We start from the raw sequence: 22,249 nt of genomic DNA on the forward strand, positions 1-22,249 counted from the left end.
GCATCCCATGGCTTGCGGCTCCTTCCTCTATCTTCAAGGTCAACAGTGTAGCATCTGCAAGGCTCTCTTTCCCTCTTCCTCTGTCTCACCTTTGCTTCCATCATCCATCAACACATTTCCTTCTCTGACTCTGATCCTTCTGCCTCCCTCAGATAAGGGCCTTTGCGATCATACTGGGCCTTCCCAGATAATCCAGCATAATCTCCCCATCTAAAAGTTCTTAATTTATATCCACAAAGTCTCTTTTCCTATGCAACATAACATATTCACAAATTTCAGGGATTCAGATGAAAACACCTTGGAAGGCCGTTATTCTGTCTACAAACTATCTTTAAAGTCTAAGAGGATTGGAGGCGGGTAGTGAGGACAAAGAGACAAGCATTACAGCCTCTGAAGGAGAGGCGTGCTATCTGCTAGTCTCTCCACACTGAGAACCTCTGCCAGACACAAAGACAGCAGTGGATAAAAACACATGGCTTGGAGTTTTTTGAATAAGCTTTCAAAATCTTCCTCCACAGTTCTGATTGACTTTTTTGGAAACCAGCACATCACTATTTCAAACATGAAGTATGTTCACAGAAATTACACAGTCCTCAGCAGTTCCAAAACCACAGCACAGTCTCAGAAGCACTAGCACTTGTCCGGAGTGAGGTTAAATCCATATGCCATCCTCAGCTCCCCAGCCCGTCATTATTAAGTGCTCCTCCTGAGCAGAAGGCAGCATCAGGGACACAGGGGTGAAGAAGAGGCTTAAAATCCAGTTAAGAGAGAAGACACAAATGGGGAGGGGAAAGACACAAGGTAAAACAGTTTAGTGGGTCAACGCAGAGGCAACCAGAAGTCATAATCTCATAGAACAAGAGGCTGTACGGGATGAGTCTTCAAGAAGATATCCAATCCCTCATTTTGCAGATGAGAACACTCAAGCATCAGAAGTGACTTTCCTGATATCACACTGTGGTTAGATATGGCACCAAAACAGTCCCCATGCCCTCTGAATACCAGTCTACTATGGCGTGCATTTTCTACTTTGTATCTATACTTCTTCTAGTTTTTTAGGACAATCACACTTTAATGCCTATGAAAAACAAAGTCAAGGCTCTGACAACAAGGATTTAGCATATGGCTCATTACATAAACAGGGAAGTCGTGGCCACAGAGCAAGGACCTTCTTTAACAGAATGTAATGCTGATATGTATCTGCAAAGCAATCTTCATTTTTCTAAACTCTATAGCAAGTTATTTTTCAGAATTGCCCCACTGTCAGGCAATCCATTAAATACCTGCTATGTTCCAGGCCTTGGAAAATATGAAAATATGACTAGCTGGGTCCTGCCCACAGGAAGTTTGTAGTCTGGTAGGGTTGACACAAGAAACCCCAGTCTACTACCCCTAATGTCAAACCCTATTTCCTATCTAGGTTGGCAGTACCACGCGTGATGATTTACTCACTTTATTTAGCAACATGAACTTTGAATAACCTTTAGCTTATTTCCAAGGGCCAGATTCATCCTCATACAATCAAGACATGCAATAAGAGAGGATATTAGAAAACCTGTTTTAAAGATATTAAGGTTAGTTTAAAAAAAAAAAAAACTGCTATAAGGCAGTAGAATGAATGAATGCACCACAGCTTGAAGAACAGAAAGTCTGAGTTTGAATCCTGACTCTGCCAAGTGTTTGATTTGGGGTGAGTTACTAAAACCCTCTGAATGCCTATTTCATCAGGCAGAGATGGAGACAACAAATCCTATCTCACAGGGTTAATTATTTTGACAAATACTTATTGAACACTCTTAAGGTTCAATATACCTGATTCAATAACACTGGCCCTGTTCTGGACACTGGGATGTGGGGATGAATATCAGCCAGGGCCCTGCACTTCTGTAGCTTGTGTTCTAACTAAAGGGACTTTGAACAGTGTTGAATACTGTATTTGCTTACTAGGACTACTGCAACAAATTACCACAAATTCAGTGTCTTAAATGTGTGTGTGTGTGTGTGTGTGTGTGTGTGTGTGTGTGTGTATTTATGGTTTTTTTTTTTTTTTTTTTTTTTCCCACAGTTCTGGAGTCTAGAAGATCAAAATTAGGTGTCAGGAGGGCCATGCTAAAGGTTTCTCTGAAGGTTCTAGGCAATCACTCTTCTTTGCTTCTTCCTGCTTCTAGCGGCAGCACACCTCCAGTCTCTGCCTCTGTCTTCATGTGGCCTTCTCTGTGTCCTCTCCTCTTTTTTTGATGAGTGTTGCTCTTGTTGCCCAGGCTGGAGTGCAATGGCGCGATCTTGGCTCATTGCAACCTCCACCTCACGGGTTCAAGTGATTCTCCTGCCTCAGCCTCCTGAGTAGCTTGGATTATGTGCATGTGCCACCACACCTGGCTAATTTTGTATTTTCAGTAGAAACGGGGTTTCTCCATGATAGTCAGGCTGGTCTCGAATTCCCAACCTCAGATGATCCACCCACCTTGGCCTCCCAAAGTGCTGCAATTACAAGCATGAGCCACTGTGCCCAGCCCTCCTCTTCTTATAAGAACTACCAGTCATTGGATCTGTAGCCTACCCTAAATCCAGGATGATTTCCTCTCAAGATTCTTCATTGCTAGGGTCTGAATGTTTGTGTCTCCCCAAAATTCACAGGTTGAAACCTAATCACCAAGGCAATTGTATTAGGAGGTGGGGGCTTTAAGAAGTGATTATGTCATGGAGGCAGAGCCCTAAAGAATGAGATCAGGGCCCTTAGGGCTACAAAAAGGCATCAGAGACCTGCTTTGCCCCCTCCACCATGTAAGGACACAGCTAGAAGGTGCCACTTATGAACCAGAAATTAAGTCCTTACCAAACATGGAATTGGCTAGCACCTTGATTTTGGACCTCCCAGCCTCTAGAGCCATCAGAAATAAAAGCTCAGTTATTTATAAGCTACTCAACTTATGGTATTTTATTATAGTTTGGGATGCATGTGTATGTATCATTTATATATATGTCTGTGTCTATGGTTTATATATGTATGTATGTGTGTGTACACACATGTATCTTTATGTGTGTATATATCTGTGGGTATGTATGTATTACACACACACACACAGGGTTCCAGATGAAGACATTAACCAAACCTATTTCCAAATGAAGTCACATTCTGAGATTCCAGGTGGACACGAATCTTGTGGGGGACACAATTCAACCCACTACAAGTACTACAAAGAAATTAAAAAGGGACATGGGGTAGAGTTTTGGGGCGGTGTGCTGAGGGTATACTTTGGCCATGATGGCCACAGGAAGCATCTCTGAGGAGGTGACTGCTAATAAAGAGTAGCCAGCTACAGGCAGATTGGTCCAGAGTGCTGAGGCATGCGTGGGCTTGGAAAACAGGTCCCAGGGGCCAGATGGAAGGCCGAAGAAGTAAGTGAGCAGGTAAGGGAGTCACACTGCAGGAAGGCCAGTGCAGCGACAGCAGCAGCAGGTCACGGGGCCAGATCCTATAAGCTGATGTGAGAACTGAATGTGGTAAGAGATCCCAAGAACTAGGATGCATTAACTCCTCCTCCGCAAGGGCCAAAAGGGCTGAACTTGTAATCCATCCACCAAAGGGAGTGGGTGGTCCAAGCAGGCCTCTGATCAGAGTCTGCATTAATTTATAGACCTCTCTCCTCTAGGCCCCCACGTGATACAGGTGGTTTCCTGATACAGGATATTAACTTTCAGCTGCTGGAAATCCCAAACCTCCACGCTGGCCTAAAAGGTTTCGTCAGGTTTGGATAAGCCTCAGATAAGGAGCTGAACTTTTGCGGGCTTATGAGAACTGCACCTGCAATCCTTCAGAGATTCACTCATCACGAACCTTAATCCATTTCAAATAAAACCTGTGCATACAGACGTGCTTTCCCACCCATGGCTGTTTAATAAGGAAAAAGAACAGCTTTGTCTGTTCTGTAAAAGCCTCCTCTATTTATACTGTACCCATGGATTTAATTTCCGAGATTTACATTTTAATTCTTTAAGATATGCAGGAGATAAATGGATAGAGAGGCCCAGGTTGAGACACAGCCCTTTCCTGCAAACCTACTTGCCTTGTTTTCCTCTCGCCCAAGCCCTGGTTTCCTTCCATTGCCAAACGCAACCTGGTTTTCTTTTCTACCTTCCTCAGAGTGTCCTCCCTGTCTGCCAGCCCTGGACTCTCTTTCTTGCCCCAGTCCTCCCTTGAAGCTTCTCTTTTATCCTGGGCCACCCACGTTGGCTGGTCATCCATCTGTAGTGGTTGAGTAGTTCTTCCCCAAAATTCGTGTCACCTCTGAACCCCAGAATGTGACATTATTTGGAAATATGATCTTTGCAGATGTAATTAAGTTAAAATGAGGTCATGATGGATTAGGGTAAGCCCTAAATCCCAACTGACTGGTATCCTCATAAGAAAAGGAGAACACATACAGAGACACACAGAGACACAGGCCATGTGACGATGGTGGCAGAGATGGGAGGGATGCAGCTACAGGCCACGGAACACTAAGGGCTGCTGAGAATGCCCAGGAGCTGTAAGTGGCCAGGACAGGTCCTCTTCTAAAGCCTTCAGAGAGAGCATGGTCCTGCTGACACCTTGATTTCAGACTTCCAGCCTCCAGGACAGTGAGGGAGTAGATTTCTGTCACTTTACGCCACCTCATTTGTGATCCTTTATTATAGTATCCTAAGTAACTGCAGCATCTAAGGCCAGTGCCTGCTCTGCAGCTATCCCTCAGGCATTTTTGCCCTAAGTTTCCTTCTCACCTGAAGCTCTACAGCCAGACCCGGAATACTGAGTCCTCCTCTGGGGTGGTCCACCTCTGACAGACCTCTGCATTTATGGCTATGGAGGCCATATAATCTCTCTTTATCTAAAGGACTCCAACTGGGTGGGATCTCTTTGTCCTCAACATTTTGTTATAAAATTTTCAAATATGTAGGAAATTGAGTGAATTTTACAATGAACACTCATAAACCTACTTCCTAGACTCTACTGCTAATGTTGTTCTGTACTTGCTTTACCACAAATGTATCCATCTATCCACCTCTCCATCCATCCAGCAGTAAATACGCCTTATTTCATATGCATTTCAAAATGAATGGCAGATACCAGTACACTTGTCCCTAAATACTTCAGTAAACACATCATTCACCAGGGTTTGGTATTTGTTTCATTTTTTTCCTTTTAAGGTAAAATTTACATAGAGGAAAATGCACAAATCTTAAGTGTATATTCACTGAGTTCTGACAAATGCATATACTTGTATAGCCCAAACCCTACTGAGATAGAAAACACTACCACCATCCCATAAGATTTCCTCTTGCCTTTCAAGTCAATCACTACTTTCATTTTCCCAGAAGCAAACAATGTAGAGGTTTTTTTAAATCATAGTTTAGTTTTAAGAATTTCACATGAATGGAACCATATAGACTGTTGCCCTCTTTTGCGAAGGACTGCCTTCCCTGAGTGTAATGTTTCTGAAATTAATCATGTTGTTGTGTGTAACCTTTGCTCCTTTTTATAGTTAAGCAGTGTTCCATTTGATGAGTATATCACAGTCTGTCCTTTCTCCTACTGATGGACACCTGGACTATTTCCAGTTTGAGGCTATTATGAATAAAGCTGCTATGAAGATTTGCGCACAAGTCTCCTTCTTAGACACATGCTTTCATTTCTCTGGGGTCTGGGTGAGCTCTCTGGCCTGATTATGGCACTGCCTATCTGGATCCAGTGGCAAGCCCCACTCAGTTTACTCGTCCTTCCAAGATAACTGTGTAATGTAGTCATTAAAAATTCAGGTCAATTTCCTAGGTCTGAACTCAGACTCAGTCCTTCACGAAGGAAGGATTCAGATTCCTGGGTCTGAACTCAGATTCAGTCCTTTGCTGAAGGAAGACCTTCAGCAAATTTTTGCTTCCTAATTTCTACCTACGTTTTGTGTATCTATTTCAACATCTAAGACCTGGGGATAAAAATGGAGATTAGTGAGTATGTAATCCTTATGGGGTTTCTCTTAGCTAGCTTGATCTGCTATAGTAAAATATCAGAAACCACAAACATTTATTTAGGAACAAATAATTATTTCTCACAGTTCTGGAGACTAGAAGTCCAAGATTCTGGTGCCAACAGGGTGGGGATCTTGGTAAGGACTCTCTTCCTGGCTTCCAGATGGCGGCTTTCTTCCAGCTTTCTTCCTGTGTCCTCACGTGGCAAAGGGCAAAAAGCCGAAGCTCTCTATTCTTTTTTCATGAGGGTGCTAATCCCATTCATGAAAGCTCTATCCTATGACCTAATTACCCCCAAAGGTCTCACTTTCTAAGGCGCACATTAGGGTGAGGATTTCAACATATGACTTTGGGAGAAACAAAAACAATTAGTTCATACCAGGGTCATTCTGGGGAGAAAGTGAGTTAATACATGTGGAGCACTCAATGACATGCCTGGCACACACTAAGTCAGTTAGTCAGTAGAAACCACCATTATCTTCTGCCACCCAACAACATACAACATGGACAGTTTTACGGTGTGCTGACAGTGCATACTATTTCTCTGCTTAAAGAGCTACAGTGATTTCCTTGGGCTTTGTAGAACAAGTCTAAACACTGCTTCCTAGATTTTTAAATAACCAAGAAAATCATTGTTTAAACTATTTAAAATATCATTTTTTTTCCTCTTAAGAAGCTGGAATTTCATCAACACAAGGGTATGATACTCATGCTGATTGGGAAGCTGAGTCACTGATAGTCCTTGAGTAACAAAAGGAGTAATAAAAATTGGTAACATAAATGGGAAAACTCAATAGCCAATACTATTCATTTGGTAGACAAAATCTCTTCAATCATACTGAGAGTGTTAGGGAGCACAAGAAAATAGAGGGTTTTTTTTGTTTTTTTTTGTTTTTTTTGTAGTAAGCATTTTGCAAAGGCTCCATAACTGGCTCCCTCCAATCCCAATCCAGAGTCTACCAGGTTTGCTGCCCTCTCAACATCCCATAAACACAAAACGGGACTTGTTTCGGTCTCCACCACCAACAGACTGTCCTCCTCCTGCCCTTATCCTGCCCAATTAGACATTCAGCTTCCTTCAAAACCATCTCCCAAACCATTCTCGTAGCCGCCTCTCGTTCAGGGGCACCTGTCTCTAAAGCATCCTCCTGCACTGGAAAAGGACGGTACCCACAGATCAACCAGCCTTGGGTCTCCAGTGAAACTGTCGGTTCTTAGAAAACAGAGACAATATCTGCTAAGTCCTCTGGGGTCCTTGTTAATGCCTTGTACAGACCTGGGCAAGTCTGCTGATTCATTCTAGGTCCAAATACTGCCCCCCGACCTCTGTTAACCCACTCCAAAAAATGGCAGTGAGGGAACAAAATGGAGAAAGACTTTTGGATTCAAGAATAAGGTAAGATTTGGATTCACTGTCAACATGACCATCAATTACACAGAGTTCTGCCTCACCTTCATAAAAGAACCTAGGCTGTCAAATACAAACATACAAGAAGCATGTGTATACACTCAGCCCACACAAAACACTGATTACTCTGAGCCTTGTCATCTTTTCCACTTTCTTTTTTTTACGAGACAGAGTCTCGTGCTGTCACCCAGACTGGAGTGCAATGACATTATCACGGCCCACTGCAACCTCCGCCTCCCAGGTTCAAGCGATTCTCCTGCCTCAACCTCCTAAGTATCTGGGACTACGTGACACCATGCCCAACTAATTTTTTGTATTTTTAGTAGAGATGGGTTTTCACCATGTTAGTCAGGATGGTCTCAATCTCCTGACCTCATGATCCACCTGCCTTAGCCTCCCGAAGTGCTGGGATTACAGGCGTGACCCACCGTACCTAGCCATCTTTTCTACGTCCATTCATCAAACATCTAATGAGCCCCTACTCTGTGCTCAGCACTACACTGGGTACCAGGAATTCAAAATAAAAGACAAGCTCCATCCTCGCTAGGAGCTCAATCTGGTGTAGGAAGCCAGATGTGTAGACGGATCATTCTGAGAGTGGGAGAAAAGTGCCAGTAGGGTGTGGGGAGGTAGGTGGCAATGCCAACACCAGAGGGGAGGGCAGAATTCCCACTTGGGGAGTGGGGTGAGTCAGAGGCAACCTGATTTCCAGGAGAAAGGATTTGGCTGAGTTTTGAAGAATAAGCAAAAGTAGTGGCATATCTATAACGAGCTTTGGGTGGCACCTTCTCAAAGATTTCAAGGGAAAATACCACAGTGGCTGTGAATATGGCCTTAATAAGACATTAGAGGACTATGTGGAAATGAGTCTGCCTCTCCCCACACACACCGGATACAAGCACCCTATACTGGTCCATTCTCACACTGCTGTTAAAATATAACTGAGACTGGGTAATTGATGAAGAAAAGACTTTCATTGACTCACAGGCTTAACAGGAAGCATGGCTGGGAGGCCTTAGGAAACTTACAATCATGGTGGAAGAGGAAGCAAGCATGTCTTACCATGGTGGAGCAGGAGAGAGAGCTAAGGGGGACATGCCACATAATTTTAAATCATTAGATCTCGTGAGAACTCACTCACTATCATGAGAACAGCAATGGGAAAATCCACCTTCCTGATTTAATCACCTCCCACAAGGCCCTTCCTCCAATTGAACATGAGGTTTGGGGTTTAGGGGAGGACACAAATCCAAATCATGTTATATCCTCTGCTGGGCCAGCCCCCTTGATAGCAAACCCTGGCTACTTATCTGAGGGTAGAGTGTCAAAAAGAGATAAAAACACTTCAGGCAGAGGAATCAATCCAACCAAAGGCATAGAGGCAGGTGTGGATAAGCATTTTGAAGAACAGGGGTCAATCTGGTGAAGGCTTATGGGGATTAATGGGGTGAGATGGGGGAGGGGTGTTAGAAATGAAGGCAGGTGCCAGGGCTCAAGGAGGTCTGGCCCAGTATTCCCTAGAAGAAAGCCACTAGTCAATGAGTGGCCACACCCAGCCATCAGCAGAACATGTTATCAAACCTACTGTCAAGCATAAAGAACACATTTCTATCAACTTACAAAATTCATCCTTAAAGATAGCTTCAGCAACAAACAAAAATTCATATGAATCTACTACAATTATTTGTAATGCTCTGTGACTTCCAGCAAGCCAGGCTCCAAAAACAATGGGAATGGGGCTCCCAGACATCAGGGGTTCAAGCAGTCCCCATTCTCTGACTGCTGGGCTGAAGGGAACCAGGTGCACCAGAGGCAGTAGAAAGAATCAGAAAATTGGCTCTACATGTCTTCACTGGCACCCCTGACAGCCAGCTGATAGACACAGCCTTCACAGAGGGTCTCCAGATAATAATAGCTCTGGCTAGAGGGACTGTGCACCAGCACAGGCATCTGGGAAGGGGCATCAGAGGGGCAGCTGGGGGAAGGGCACCTGGGTGCCAGCCCAAACAAACATGCTCAAACATTCATGCACAGGACCACCCTCCTGCACAAGCAGGAGATTCCCAGAAGCCTCATAATCTAGCTTCAGGACAAACTCAGAGATTTAAAAGATAGCTCTCTCCTGGTCCCCAATGAGCAACAATCTCAATTTGGAAAGGTACAGAGTGTTTAAGCATTCAATCAATTAGGGAAGGTACAGAGGGTTTAAGCACTCAAAAGCTGGAATATTATAAACAGTTCTGTTGTTTTGTCCCTGGCTTGCCTAGGCTATGGGAAAAGTACAAATGCCTTTGCACGGAAACAAGATACTATGCAATTGGCCTCTGCTCTAGATAAGGCAAACCCACTGAGAAGGTAGCAAAGCTTGAATTGGCTGAGAAGGCCTGGGTCTGGCGTAGAAGCAAAAAGGCATGCAATAAACTTGTCCTTCTACATCTAAGATGTAGATGTCCTTCTACATCAACATCTACATGTCTGGCCTTGGAAAGGATCAAGGATCTTTGACTCTTTCCCACTGTGGATAGAAGAAAGCCCTTCTCTAGGTGTCAAGAAAACAGATTGCAGGACCTGAAGTCAGTCTACCTGGGTTCAAAATTCTGGTCCATGTGTCTCACCATGGGAGTTGGAATTTACAAAGAAGCAATGAGAGGAGGCTAGAATGACCCATGTTGTGATGGGTTAGAGTTGAACACATCAGGCAGAACTCATGCTTAATTTAATATTTATACACCTGATTACATATACAAATATTTACAGATGTGTAAATATACAGGTCAGTGTACACACATATATTTATTTGCTCCATCAGTTAGGAGGGCCTAAAAGAAAGGACAACCCAGTAGCAATAAGCATACCTAGCATCCAGATCTTGGTTTCTTGTATCATTCTTCAATGATCAGAACCAGGACTCCATGGACAAATGATTGTACAATCCTATTGATTGTAGGATTGTGGTGGGAAATATAAATGATGAGCCTGGAGCATCTTCTAGTGCCATAAATATTACAGAAGTGCTCGAAAGTTACTTTGGATAAGGAATATGTCAAAGGGGCATAGACCCAGCTGCAAGAGCTCCCAGTGGCAAAAGCGGGAACAATTTGAGCAACAACATAAAGAGTAATAGAGTATAACTCAAAGCATAACATAAATATTTATGGGTTCATATTGATGTAAGGTATTGAATAAATTAATAAATGAGGGATAAGAGGCAAGTCTCCAGTGCAGAAGAATAATTTATGTAGATACATGACCCGTAGTGAGGTGGAGCATAACTCCTTACTCCTTAAAGGTAGGCTGTGCATAGATTTCCTTCAGAGTATAGTATGGAAAGGAGGAGGAAAGTAACCACACCAGTGGAGAAACTGGACACACACACTTTCAGCCAAGTGATCAACATCAGCTGTCAGAAATCACATTGATAGTACGTGCCCTTGATATGATGTGATGAAAATGGTACTTTGCCTCTGTGATATTCCTCAGAAAGACCCATAACCCAGGGTAATCAATAAGAAAAACATCAGGCCAGGTACAGTGGCTCATGCTTGTAATCCCAACACTTTGAGAGGCTGAAGTGGGAGGATGACTTGAAATGAGGAGTACAGCGAGCTATGATCATGCACTGTACTCCAGCCTGAGTGACAGCAAGGCCGCTATCTCTACAAAAAAAAAAAGTGTTTAAAATTTAGCCAGCCATGGTGGTGCATGCCTGTAGTCCCAGCTACTCATGAAGCCGAGGCAGGAGGATCACTTGAGTCCAGGAGTTGAAGGCTGCAGTGAGCTATGGCTGCACCACTGCACTCCATCCTGAACCACAGAGTGAGACCTTGTCTCAAAAAAAAATTAGACAAATTCCAAGAAGGGCATCTACAATATACCTGACCAGTACTCCTTAAAACTCTCAAGGTCATTCGAAAACAAGGAAAGTCTAAGAAACTGTCTACTGTGGTCTGAATGTTAGTCTCCTTCTACCCCATTCACATGTTGAAAGTTAATTCCTGGCGTGATGGTATTAATAGAAATGGTTTTAGGACGTGATGAGGTTATAAGGGCTCTGCGCTCACAAATGGGGTTAGTGCCCTTTAAAAAAGATTTGGGGTCACCATTTTGCCCTTTTCCCATGTGAGGTCACAGCTAGAATATGCCATCTATGAAGCAGAGAACAAGCCCTCACCAGACACCTTAATCTTGAACTTCCCAAACTCCAGAACTGTGAGCAATACATTTCTGTTGTTTATAAATTATCCAATCTACTAGGTATTTTGTTACAGCAGCAGGAACAGACTAACACACTGTCACAGCCAAGAGGAACCTAAGGAGACAATAAATAAATGTGATAATGGGATCCTGGATGGAATTTCAGAGCAGAAAAAAGGATGTCAGAATAAAAAACTAAGAGGATCTGAATAAACTATGGACCTTAGTAATAAAGTGTCCATATCATAACAAATACACCAGACTAACATAAGATGCAAATGACAGGGGAAACTGTGTACAGGGTATATGGAAACTCTCTGTACTATCTTCATAATTTTTTAAATATTTTTCAAGATTTCTATAAAACAAAGTCTAACAATTAAAAAATAATCCTGGTTCTACCACTCACTAGCTCTTTAACCATCATTAGGCCAATTCTATACCGTGCCTTCATTTTCTCCTCTATGAAACTGGATTATTAGTTATAACTATAATCATGTGTCACTTAATGATGGGGATATGTTCTGAGAAATGCCTCATTAGTCAATGGCCTTATTTGTGTGAATGTCAGAGTATACCTACACAAATCTAGGCAATGTTGCCTACTACACACCGAGACTACATGGTATAGCGTACTGTTCCTAGACTACATACCTGTACAGCACATTACCACGCTGAATATTATAGACAATTATAACACAATGGTAAGAATCTAAGTATATATAAACCATAGGAAAGTTATAGCAAAAATCCTCTATTATAATCCTATGGGACCACCATCCTCTATGCCATCATTGACTAAACCATTTTATGCAGCACATGACTGTACCTCGTAAAGTTTTGGGGGTAGGTTCAGTGAGAAAATGTGTGCAAAGTATGTAGCTCAGTGTCTGGAATACAGGGGCACACAAATGCTAGCATTACTATTATCCCAATAACATTTTTAAAGGGGCCAGGTGCAATGTCTTATGTCTGTAATCCTAGCACTTTGGGAGGCCAAGGCAGGTGGATCATGAGGTCAGGAGACCGAGACCATCTTGGCCAACAAAGTGAAACCCTGCTTATACTAAAAATACAAAAATTAACTGGGCGTGGCAGCATATGCCTGTAATCCCAGCTACTTGAGAGGCTGAGGGAGGAGAATCACTTGAACCCGGGAGGCAGAGATTGCAGTGAGCCAAGGTCGCTCCACTGCACTCCAGCCTGGTGACAGAGCTAGACTCCATCTCAAAAAAAAAACAAAAAAAAATTAAAAGGACAAACTTCTCTTCTTTTATAGCAACAACCTCAACAGAATAATCTAAAAATGTCCTTCTTTCCTCATCAGGAATTTTGAAAGACAAGTTAGCGGGAGACCTTCTGAAACCTCACCCCAAACTCATGCTCTCAGATCGAGGAAAAACAATGAATCTGTGACAAGGAAAGCTCCACCCAAGGTCACCTGGCAGGGAAGAGGCAGCCTCACACAGTCCCCGTGGAATGTGATAAAGCATCTCAGAGAATGTGATTATTTAAATCTGGTTATCATTTGCCTCATATATCACACACATACACAAAGTGAATCTATGCAAAATTAAATGGTAATGTTGTTCAGTTTGTGCCGGAAGATGGATGCATTTCCTACAGGACTTCGAACAGTCTACTGATTCTGCTGAAACATTTGCACAGAGGAGTGTGACTGGGGAACCAACCACTTTCTACCATAAAAGTGTTATGCATTTTTCTCACTTCCTACTTTGATATCATGTAACAACTTGGAATGTTTACCTGAAAATGTAACAATAGATTTCATTTATTCACCCAAATCACACACTCATAAAGAAAACAATCTTTCACAATGTAAAACATTATCGGGGGAGCATAATTCATGGCTAAGGGGCTGCAGCTTTATAACAGATTGGTTTCCAGAAGTGGCTGGGAAAACCTAGCACGAAGCCCCAGCAGTTTGGCCCATAAGTTTAAAATATGCAAAACAGCTCAAGTCAAGCTCCTTATAAATGGCAGTGGGCCTGTCACTACAAGCCCACCCCAACAATTAATAGGCTTGGCTCTGATGCCAGAACCCAAACTATGATTTATTGTTCTCTTCAAATTAATAAAAGCAAGGCCATCCATTGTGGATTTCAGTATTTATCCATGTGGGAAAGCGCTGATGTTTCAAAATGGCCATGTGAGCAGGTTACACTTCTGAAACCACATTCTTTTAACCTTAATTCACCAACATGGGGGAAGCCTCTGCTTTCACCCAGGTTATCTAGTGAATAGACAAAACCTGCACAAGGGATATTTCTGTACATTATTAACTCAAGTCCACTTAAAACTTCTCAAGATAGATCATCTACAGAAAGACAAGCAGGGACAGGGATCTCCAATTCTCCCATTTTACAGATGAGAAAACGGAGGCCAGAGGCCAAAGCATCTGGCCTAAACTTCCCCTGCAAAGACAGCAACCCTGCTGCAGAAAAACTAAAGTTCCCTAATTACTGGCCAGCAATCTGAGATCAGAGGCAATTCTAGCCATAGATGAGTTCAGTTTGCTTGTTTAACCTTTAATTAAAAGCTTAAACATTGTAAGGTTTGGCAAGCCATCCCAGATTCCTGGCTTCTCTCGAAAATCCTGGCTATGTGGCAATTGTGGTTCCAAATTCCTGCCTGGCCTCACTCTGCAGAGCTGGGGAGTAGCTGCCCATGGCAAATGGGCATGTGGTGTTGAGAGGGCCACAGCCCCACAAAAAAAACCCTTTCTTTGTTGCCAGTGGTCCTGAAGCCCTTGGAATTTGCTGTTTTTCCTCTGCATTATACTCAGCTGAGGCCAAATAATATATATGATTGATATATATATATATTTGTCTCATACACATGTAATACATATGATACACACATGTATGTATGTATTGCAGAAAAGTGACTCTTTAAAATATGAAGACACATATAGGAATATTTTAATGATGTCTTGATGAGCATAATTTGCCTGCCTTAAGGAGAGCAGATGTAAGTCATGGGCCCAAGACCCTCTTCTGGCAAAGTGAGCAGAACGTGGGCACTCAGCAGAGGCGAGCTGGCTGGGAATGGGGCTGCCCGTTCCCACTGCCTGAGAGAGCAGAGACTCACGAAGAATGGTGGTTAGAGGCTCCCACTCAGCACTCAGCCCTGGTCCTGGTTTACACTTCTCATGCACTGTTTTTCTGCATTGTCGCAGCATCCAGAGTGGTCATTTTTAAATGTGAATAAGATCATGCCATTCTCCTGCTTAAAACCCAACTCCAATTCCCTTTCCCTCAGCTCCCCAGATGCCTGTCCTGTTCTTGTTCATTTCACATAACTTTCTCCTTCACTCACAAGACCCAGACACACCCCAGGCTTTCTTCTGAGCCTGGAACGTCTAAAGGCTTTTCCCTTGTAAATCCTTCTGTCCTTCCTCCAGGTACTTCAATAACTGGTCCTACTTGTCATTCTGTGGCCACTCCTCCTACAGTGGCCCTCCTAGCCACTAGCACATCACCCTGAGATATTTTCTTCATTCGTCCCTGTTTGAATTTACCTTGTTTATTTGTAAACATGGCTACAGAATGCCCCCTAAGCTAGACTATAAGTTCAACAAAAACTTTGCTGTCTTTCACTTATTCTCAAGGTCTAGAAAGTGCCCTGCACATATGCACCGGCTGCAGAATAAACATGTCATGCACTGTGTTTGAGGGGTATCGCACATTACTGGAGCTGGAAGAAAAATCTCTCCATTAACAAGATCCTGGCTCCAGATGAGAACTCGGGGGGAGGAAAGGCTATGCCTCTCTGGGCTCAGAGTCTTTAAGGGACTTCAGTTGACAGCACAGAGAGAATTAACTAAATGGTGAAATCTTTATACCGTGCCCACTTAGGCTTTAAAATGCTCTGTTGAGCGGTATTGCTATGATTTCCAAGCGGCTTGCTCAGTTTCTGTTCGATTTCAGAATCAAGGTTGAGGCAACGAATGAGCATTCAAAAGGTGCTTCAGTAACTTCAAATGAGGCGTGCATGTGTGTCTCTGTGGTCCTGACTCCATCATTAGTAAACGATTGGTATTAAAGTGCTCTAAAACTCAAGATTCTAGACACACATGCACATACAAAATTTTCAATTGGATTTGAAGTTGTGATGAGCAATTCTATGGCACTTTGGAATTCCTGAGAGCCACCCAATGTCTCTGTGGACAACAGGGAATGTAGGTCAATTAAGTCTTCTTGAAAACATGGCCTGGTGGCCTTGGAACTCGTAAGTAGAAAGGCCCAGCTACAGGCCCGCTGGTCCTTGACTGTCCTCAGACTTTGTGGTCTAAGCATCACAGCAGGTGACATTTACAGATGAAAGAACAGAAAGAAGCTATAAAATGGCACAAGAGCAGGGTAGAAACATACTCCCACATGCACATGCCACGGATACAGCAGAGAAAAACCCAGCAGTGTCTGCTGTGCTGTCACCTACCATAACAAGATTGATCTGTAGTGAAATATAAGAGAATGCAATCCAGAGGAAATAACTTCTGTTTCCTCTGAGAATGTCTGATGTTGTCAACTGCAAGCCTGCTTCCCTCTTCTGCCTGTCACAGTACACAGCAGCCCAAATAGGCAGGGACTCCACTGGGCAGAGTCCTCCCTCCCTCACTGCCAGTAGCACACATTTATCAGGTAGTGTTTCCCGCAACTGCCCGTGACTCCTTGGCCAAGTTAAAGGAAGCAGGGTCTGGATGCCCATGGCACTTCCAGGAAGGCAGGGCCACTCAATGTTGCCACAGAGTGCACGGGCCTCAGACGATGCCATGGCGTCTGTTCATTTGAAGCCACTTCGTTTTCTGCTTGTTGATTTCTAGCACAATTTGTCATCCCCATGTTTCAACTTAATGGTACAATTCTGTCTCTGAGCTTCAACCACAGAAGACCTTGTCGAAATCACGGTTTTAGATTCCGTCTGTAAGACACAGAACTGATGTGACTGTCACGGCTGAGCATTTTATGGAGCAATATTTTCATAAGCAAAATGGCCAGAAACAAAGGTAAGAAGCGGGTACAAGAGAGTGAGCTCTTTGCCATTATTTCAGAGAATGTGTCTCCAGATGAAATGGTCCAATAAGGCCAGAGCCTTGTAAATAATTCACAAAAGCGAGTTCAGTTCCTTCCATTTGAAATCCGACTAATATCTTATAAGGGAGCTGCCGCCCACCAACACACAGAGCAGTGGGTAGCTAGCAGCTTCCATCTCTGGCAGATGTTATTAAGTCTCGCTAGCCAGTGATTTGTAGATGATTATAACTTTTGCTCTGCATATCATTGTTACTGACAGGCAAATCCCATCAATCGAATGGCATGACTGATTAAAAAAGAAGGCAAACTTGACAGAGGCAGTCTGGTAAGCCATTTTTTTTCTGCCAATTACAACCACAATGAACAATCACCATTGTATGTAGAAAAGCCAGATCTGATATCAGCCTCTCCTCTCTTCTCCCCATTCTTCAGGAATCTCTACACATAGGTTCCAGAAAGACTTTCCAAACTCAAATGTTTTGTGTTTCAAGAGGAAAAATGCAATTCAGTGTGGCGTTGCTTATATTCCAGTTCACAGAAAAAAAATTATCTGCCTAGAGTGCCCTACTGACCCCCCAACTTGTCAAGGAAGAAAACTCACTGCAGCAACAGGCCCTGACAGCAGCACTTTCATTACACGAACAGTCACGGCACCTTTTCAATTTTGCTCATCTCTTAGTCTCTAGCCAAATGGAACTTATTACTTACAGCTTGTTGGGATTTATGAATTATTTATAAAAGTAAGTCTGTGACTCCAGACTCTTAGAAGACAATATAACAGTACCCTCATTGTTATCCACAACTGCACCTCTATCAGAGAAAGCAGATATTCTCCATAACACATGCTGCATGTTTGGGGTGAAATAACAGTTGTGAAAATACCAAGCCTGTAAGATTGTTTGGAAGCTATTTATGGAATGCCTGGATGTATTTTTAAACCAGTCTCTTTTATTCTAAGCCAGCCTTAGATTCCAGAAAGACACAGCAGATGTGTGCTACCAACGTATTTCCCAGCTTGACTACAAACAGTGATGCCCTGCTACTTTTCCCGGTAGCATCAAGCTGTGATGAAAAGGCAATTCCCCCTTAACGTGTATCCAGAAGGTTTGAGGAGGCTATGACCCATGAGTCTCCTGCTGCACCCCAGAGCACAATGGCTCTGCATCCTAAGTGGGGACTAAAACATGGGCCAATGTGGGTTAGGATTTCATCTCCAGCTCCCCACAGCACATAACCTTGCCTAGTAAAACAGACCACACTGCACACCCTCACCTGGTCCTATCTCAGTCACAGAGCCAGCTGGTGAGGTTGAAAGACATGAAGTGGCCAGCCAGCCGTGGCCTTGACCACACCTCTACAACAATGGCATGATTATTTGGCAAAGAGATCTGCACTGGTACTGGTATAAGGAGCAGCAGCTGACACTGATGCAGGAGCCCCGAGGAACAGGGGCTCCTTTCCCCAGACTCCCCTACAGAGTCTTGGTCCTCACCAGGCCCACGGCATCCCTCCCTCCTTCCAGATCCCAGCCACAGACCCCTCTCCATGCATCCCTGCCCAGTTGTCCAGTCCACATCCTACCCCCAAGCATGGTTCAGAGGAAGAAGCAGAGGCCAGAGAGCAGAGGCCCAAGGAGGCTGATGGCACTTTAAGCCACTGTCCTCATGGTGTCCCCGAAGGTCCACATGACATGTCCATGGAGAATGGGATCCCCATAACCCTCTGCATATAGACCCTACCCATATTCCTCAAAGAGCACAGCCAATGAAAAAGTAGGCAGGAGACAGTGAACTTACCTTGCTGAAAAACATCTGCCAAGAGAGAAGAAACATAGGGGAGGGGAAAGGGGAGAGAGAGAGGAGAAGAAAATATTAATAACAATGTTGAAAAGGACAATATGATGATAGCATATGCCGACTTTGCTAAGCACTCTATGCATGATATTTCCTTTAATTCAGGAGGCAGTGCTTAAGAGCTCAAGCTCCAGAATGAGTCTGCTTGCCTTTCAATCCTGGCCTCACACTTTACTAACACTGTGACTTACAGTTCCCTAAACCACAAAACAGATCATAGTATTGGAAAAATTAAACAAATTATGTCACACATGTTAAGGCTTAGGCCAGTGCCAAATACATAGTAAACATAGAAAAATAGGCAGCTAGTATTTATATTAATATTATTTTCACAACAATCTTAGAAGTTCTATTATAGTTCTCATTTTATAGATGGGGAAACTGAGGCTCCAGAAAGTTAAGTAACTTATTCAAGGCCACAGAGGAACAAGCATGGTCAAATACTGTAAGAAAGGTTAAAAAAAATTAATGTATTTTTTCAACAAATATTGATAGGCTACTAAATGCCAAGTACTCTGGTACCAGGAAACACATCTAGTGAAAAAAAAAAAAAAACAAAAACACCCACTAACTACCACCCCCACCATCAATTCAACTGCCTCATTTTGAACTGTATGTAAATAGACTGATACAATATGAATATTTTTCTAACTGGCTTTTTTTTTTTTTTTTTTGAGACGAACTCTTGTTCTATTGCCCAGACTGGAGTGCAGTGGCACAATCTCAGCTCACTGCAACCTCTGGCTCCCAGGTTCAAGTGATTCTTCTGCCTCAGTCTCCTGAATAGCTGGGATTATAGGCACATGCTACCATGCCTGGCTAATTTTTGTATTTTTAGTAGAGATAGGGTTTCGCCATATTGACCAGGCTGGTCTCAAACTCTCAACCTCATGAACCACCCACCTCAGCTTCCCAAAGTGCTGGGATTATAGGTGTGAGACACTGTGCCCGGGCTCTATCTGGCTTCTTTTGGAGTCATCCATCTGTAGCACATGGTAGCTCATTCATTCTCACTGTGTAGTATTTCACTGTGGGATTTTACTACAATTTATTTCCCCACCCAAATGTTGGTGGATATTGGGTTGTTCCCAGTGGTTGGCAATTAGGAATTGTGATGAACATTTTTGAACATATCTTCTTGTAAACATATGCACAAATGCCAAGTACTTTTTGACATCTCCCACATGGATTTAGGTTCACCCTGCTTATACCGCCTCCCACTTACTCCAAAAGTACTCTCATTTCTCATGCTTTCTCACTCAGTAACTTAAAGGCAAAACAGCACCAGTAGAGAGACAGACAGCACCGCTCAGACATGAGCCAGTTTCTGCTCTGACGGTAGGACTGTAAAAAGGAATGAAACTTCTAGAAGATAATTTGATGATATATATATATGCATTCCTTGGCCCAACAATACCACTTCTAGGATTTTAGTCTAATGAAATAGCTAAATGTATAAGAGAAAACTACAAGGATGCTCATCATGGCATTATTTATACTGGCAAAACACTGGATATTACCTAATTGTTTAGCAATAAGGAATTAAGCCAAAAATAATATATCTCACACAATAGATTATTGTGCAGCTGTTTTAAATGGCTATTTAAAGACCTTGATTACTTCTGAATGAAAATATCAGATAGCAATATGGCAAATATAATCCTGAGCCCAATTATGTACCTGTATTTAGAGAGATCTGTGACAGTGGTCACAGAAATATTGCTTATTTTCAGGAGACAGAATTCAGGGTTACCTTTTTAAATTTTATGCGAGCATTTCTGTATTAATTTAATTTTTATCAATGAACACACCTTACCTTTACAACTCAAATTTTAAAACTAAAGTTATTTTCATCTTAAAAACTAAATAGGGGCTGGGCATGGTGGCTGACACCGGTAATGACAGCACTTTGGTAGGCCAAGGCGGTCTGATCACGAGGTCAAGAGATCGAGACCATCTTGGCTAACATGGTGAAACCCCATCTCTACTAAAAACACAAAAATTAGCATGGCATGGTGGTACACGCCTGTAGTCCCAGCTACTCGGGAGGCTGATGCAGGAGAGTCACTTGAACCTGGGAGGCAGAGGTTGCAGTGAGCCAAGATCATGCCACTGCACTCCAGCCTGGCAACAGAGCAAGACTCCATCTTTAAAAAAAAAAAAAAAAAAAAAACTAAGTAGAAACTATATCATCAGTATCTAATTATCTAATTTTGCTCTCTGTCATCACAGAAACATCAGCTCCTACAAAATCACAAAGAACCAAGTGTCCATCAATGGTGTGGCTGAGACACATACCTCATAGGTTAACAGATTGCAAGAAGAGAAGATCTATGGTGGCAGTTTCACTCCTCTTGGGCACACATGACCCCCATAGGGAGTAATTCACACTCCCAAGGGCACACTGAGACCAGTGGTTGTGGTACAAGTAAAACAGATTCCAGGCTCCTAATTCCCAAGGAATTGGCGAAAATACCACCATTTCTTTTATACTCAACAAAACCAACCAGGATGTAAATGGGTCCTATCAGTGCCATTACAGGAAACCTTGACTCTAATTTATACACTCTATATGGTAGTCTCTAACCTCAGTAATTTACCATTAGTACAAATTCTGATCCAGCAGTGTGTGGGATACCGCTGCCCAGAGACTGTGAGAACCGTGTGCAGCTCCCTAAATATACCACTTTCACATGTGTTTGCTTCCTGGAACCCATAATCTGCACAACCCACCCTTTGACCAGCCAGCACACCTGGAGGAGCTCTCCTACTCAGCCATCAAATGTCACAGCCACTGTGAAGTTTATTCCCACAGAGAGGGAATTCACTGTTTCCTATTCTGTGCTCCTAGAGTAATTTGTGCATGTTGCAATTATTGCTCATATTATAATGAGTTATTTATGTAGACCATGAGCTCCTGAGGACAAGAGCAATGTGTCTTAATCATCTTTGTGGGTCCTACCTGCCTGGCATGGCAATCTCCCACCTACGAGGGAGGGAAAGAGGACTGGTCTGTCTTAGCACTCCTCTGATCCAACCCCCTCATTTTACAGATGAAGAAACTGAGTCCCAGACAATGCAGAGATTTTTCTCAAGATCACACATGGAATTAAAGGCTGAGCCAGGACTACATGAGATTCATTTAACCTTAATGAAGCACAAAAGCTCATCACTATTATTAGCACAGTACAAATTAGAGATTTATCATTCCCCTCTAATGAATACAGACAAAAATCTCCAACCCTGAAAACATCAGTGAAATAAGATTAGTCTTTGAAATACGGATTCTGTCTCGACATTCGTCCAGAATCCTCAACCTTCTCTGTGTGGTTTTGACAAGGAGCACTTCCTTCAAAATTCAGTACTAATTAAAATCACTGAAAAGTATCAGTGGACAGGTAGGATGGAAATTCAGGCATGGATTTAGTGCCCTTATGCCCTCCAATTCCATTGTATATTTCACGCTTTAGCAGACAAATTTGCACAGCGTAACTATTTGTATCCTCTATTCAAAAAAATTCATAGACGCTATTTTAGATATTTTCCAAAAACTTTTTTCAGTTTCATTTACATTTTGCACCTTTTTATTCAAATGTAAATTTTAATAAACACTAGTATAAGTATTGCAACAGTTTTGCACATGAATTATCTTGTAATTTAACATTCAGAATTGATGTATTTTGTGGTCTGGGGTACAAATCATTCCATTCTTCTTATTATTTATCTTTCTGCTC

The 22,249-nt window shown here is 42.7% G+C and overlaps 1 protein-coding gene across 2 annotated transcripts in view; it reads right to left on the bottom strand.

The window, feature by feature from the left end:
- The window catches only part of GFRA1 (GDNF family receptor alpha 1), a 229,174-nt gene that overhangs the window by 148,197 nt on the left and 58,728 nt on the right, over positions 1-22,249 (bottom strand). Inside the window, exon 5 of one of the 2 annotated variants that reach the window (XM_032281753.1) lies at positions 18,459-18,473. The exons of the other annotated variant lie outside the window; for it this stretch is intronic. Within the exon in view, the coding sequence (XP_032137644.1) occupies positions 18,459-18,473 (15 nt within the window). The remainder of the gene's footprint in view (positions 1-18,458; positions 18,474-22,249) is intronic. 2 annotated transcript variants of the gene reach the window in all.

This window comes from Sapajus apella, unplaced genomic scaffold, assembly GCF_009761245.1.
Source record: "Sapajus apella isolate SASKATOON/1434 unplaced genomic scaffold, GSC_monkey_1.0 scaffold13, whole genome shotgun sequence".
Taxonomy (NCBI): domain Eukaryota; kingdom Metazoa; phylum Chordata; class Mammalia; order Primates; family Cebidae; genus Sapajus; species Sapajus apella.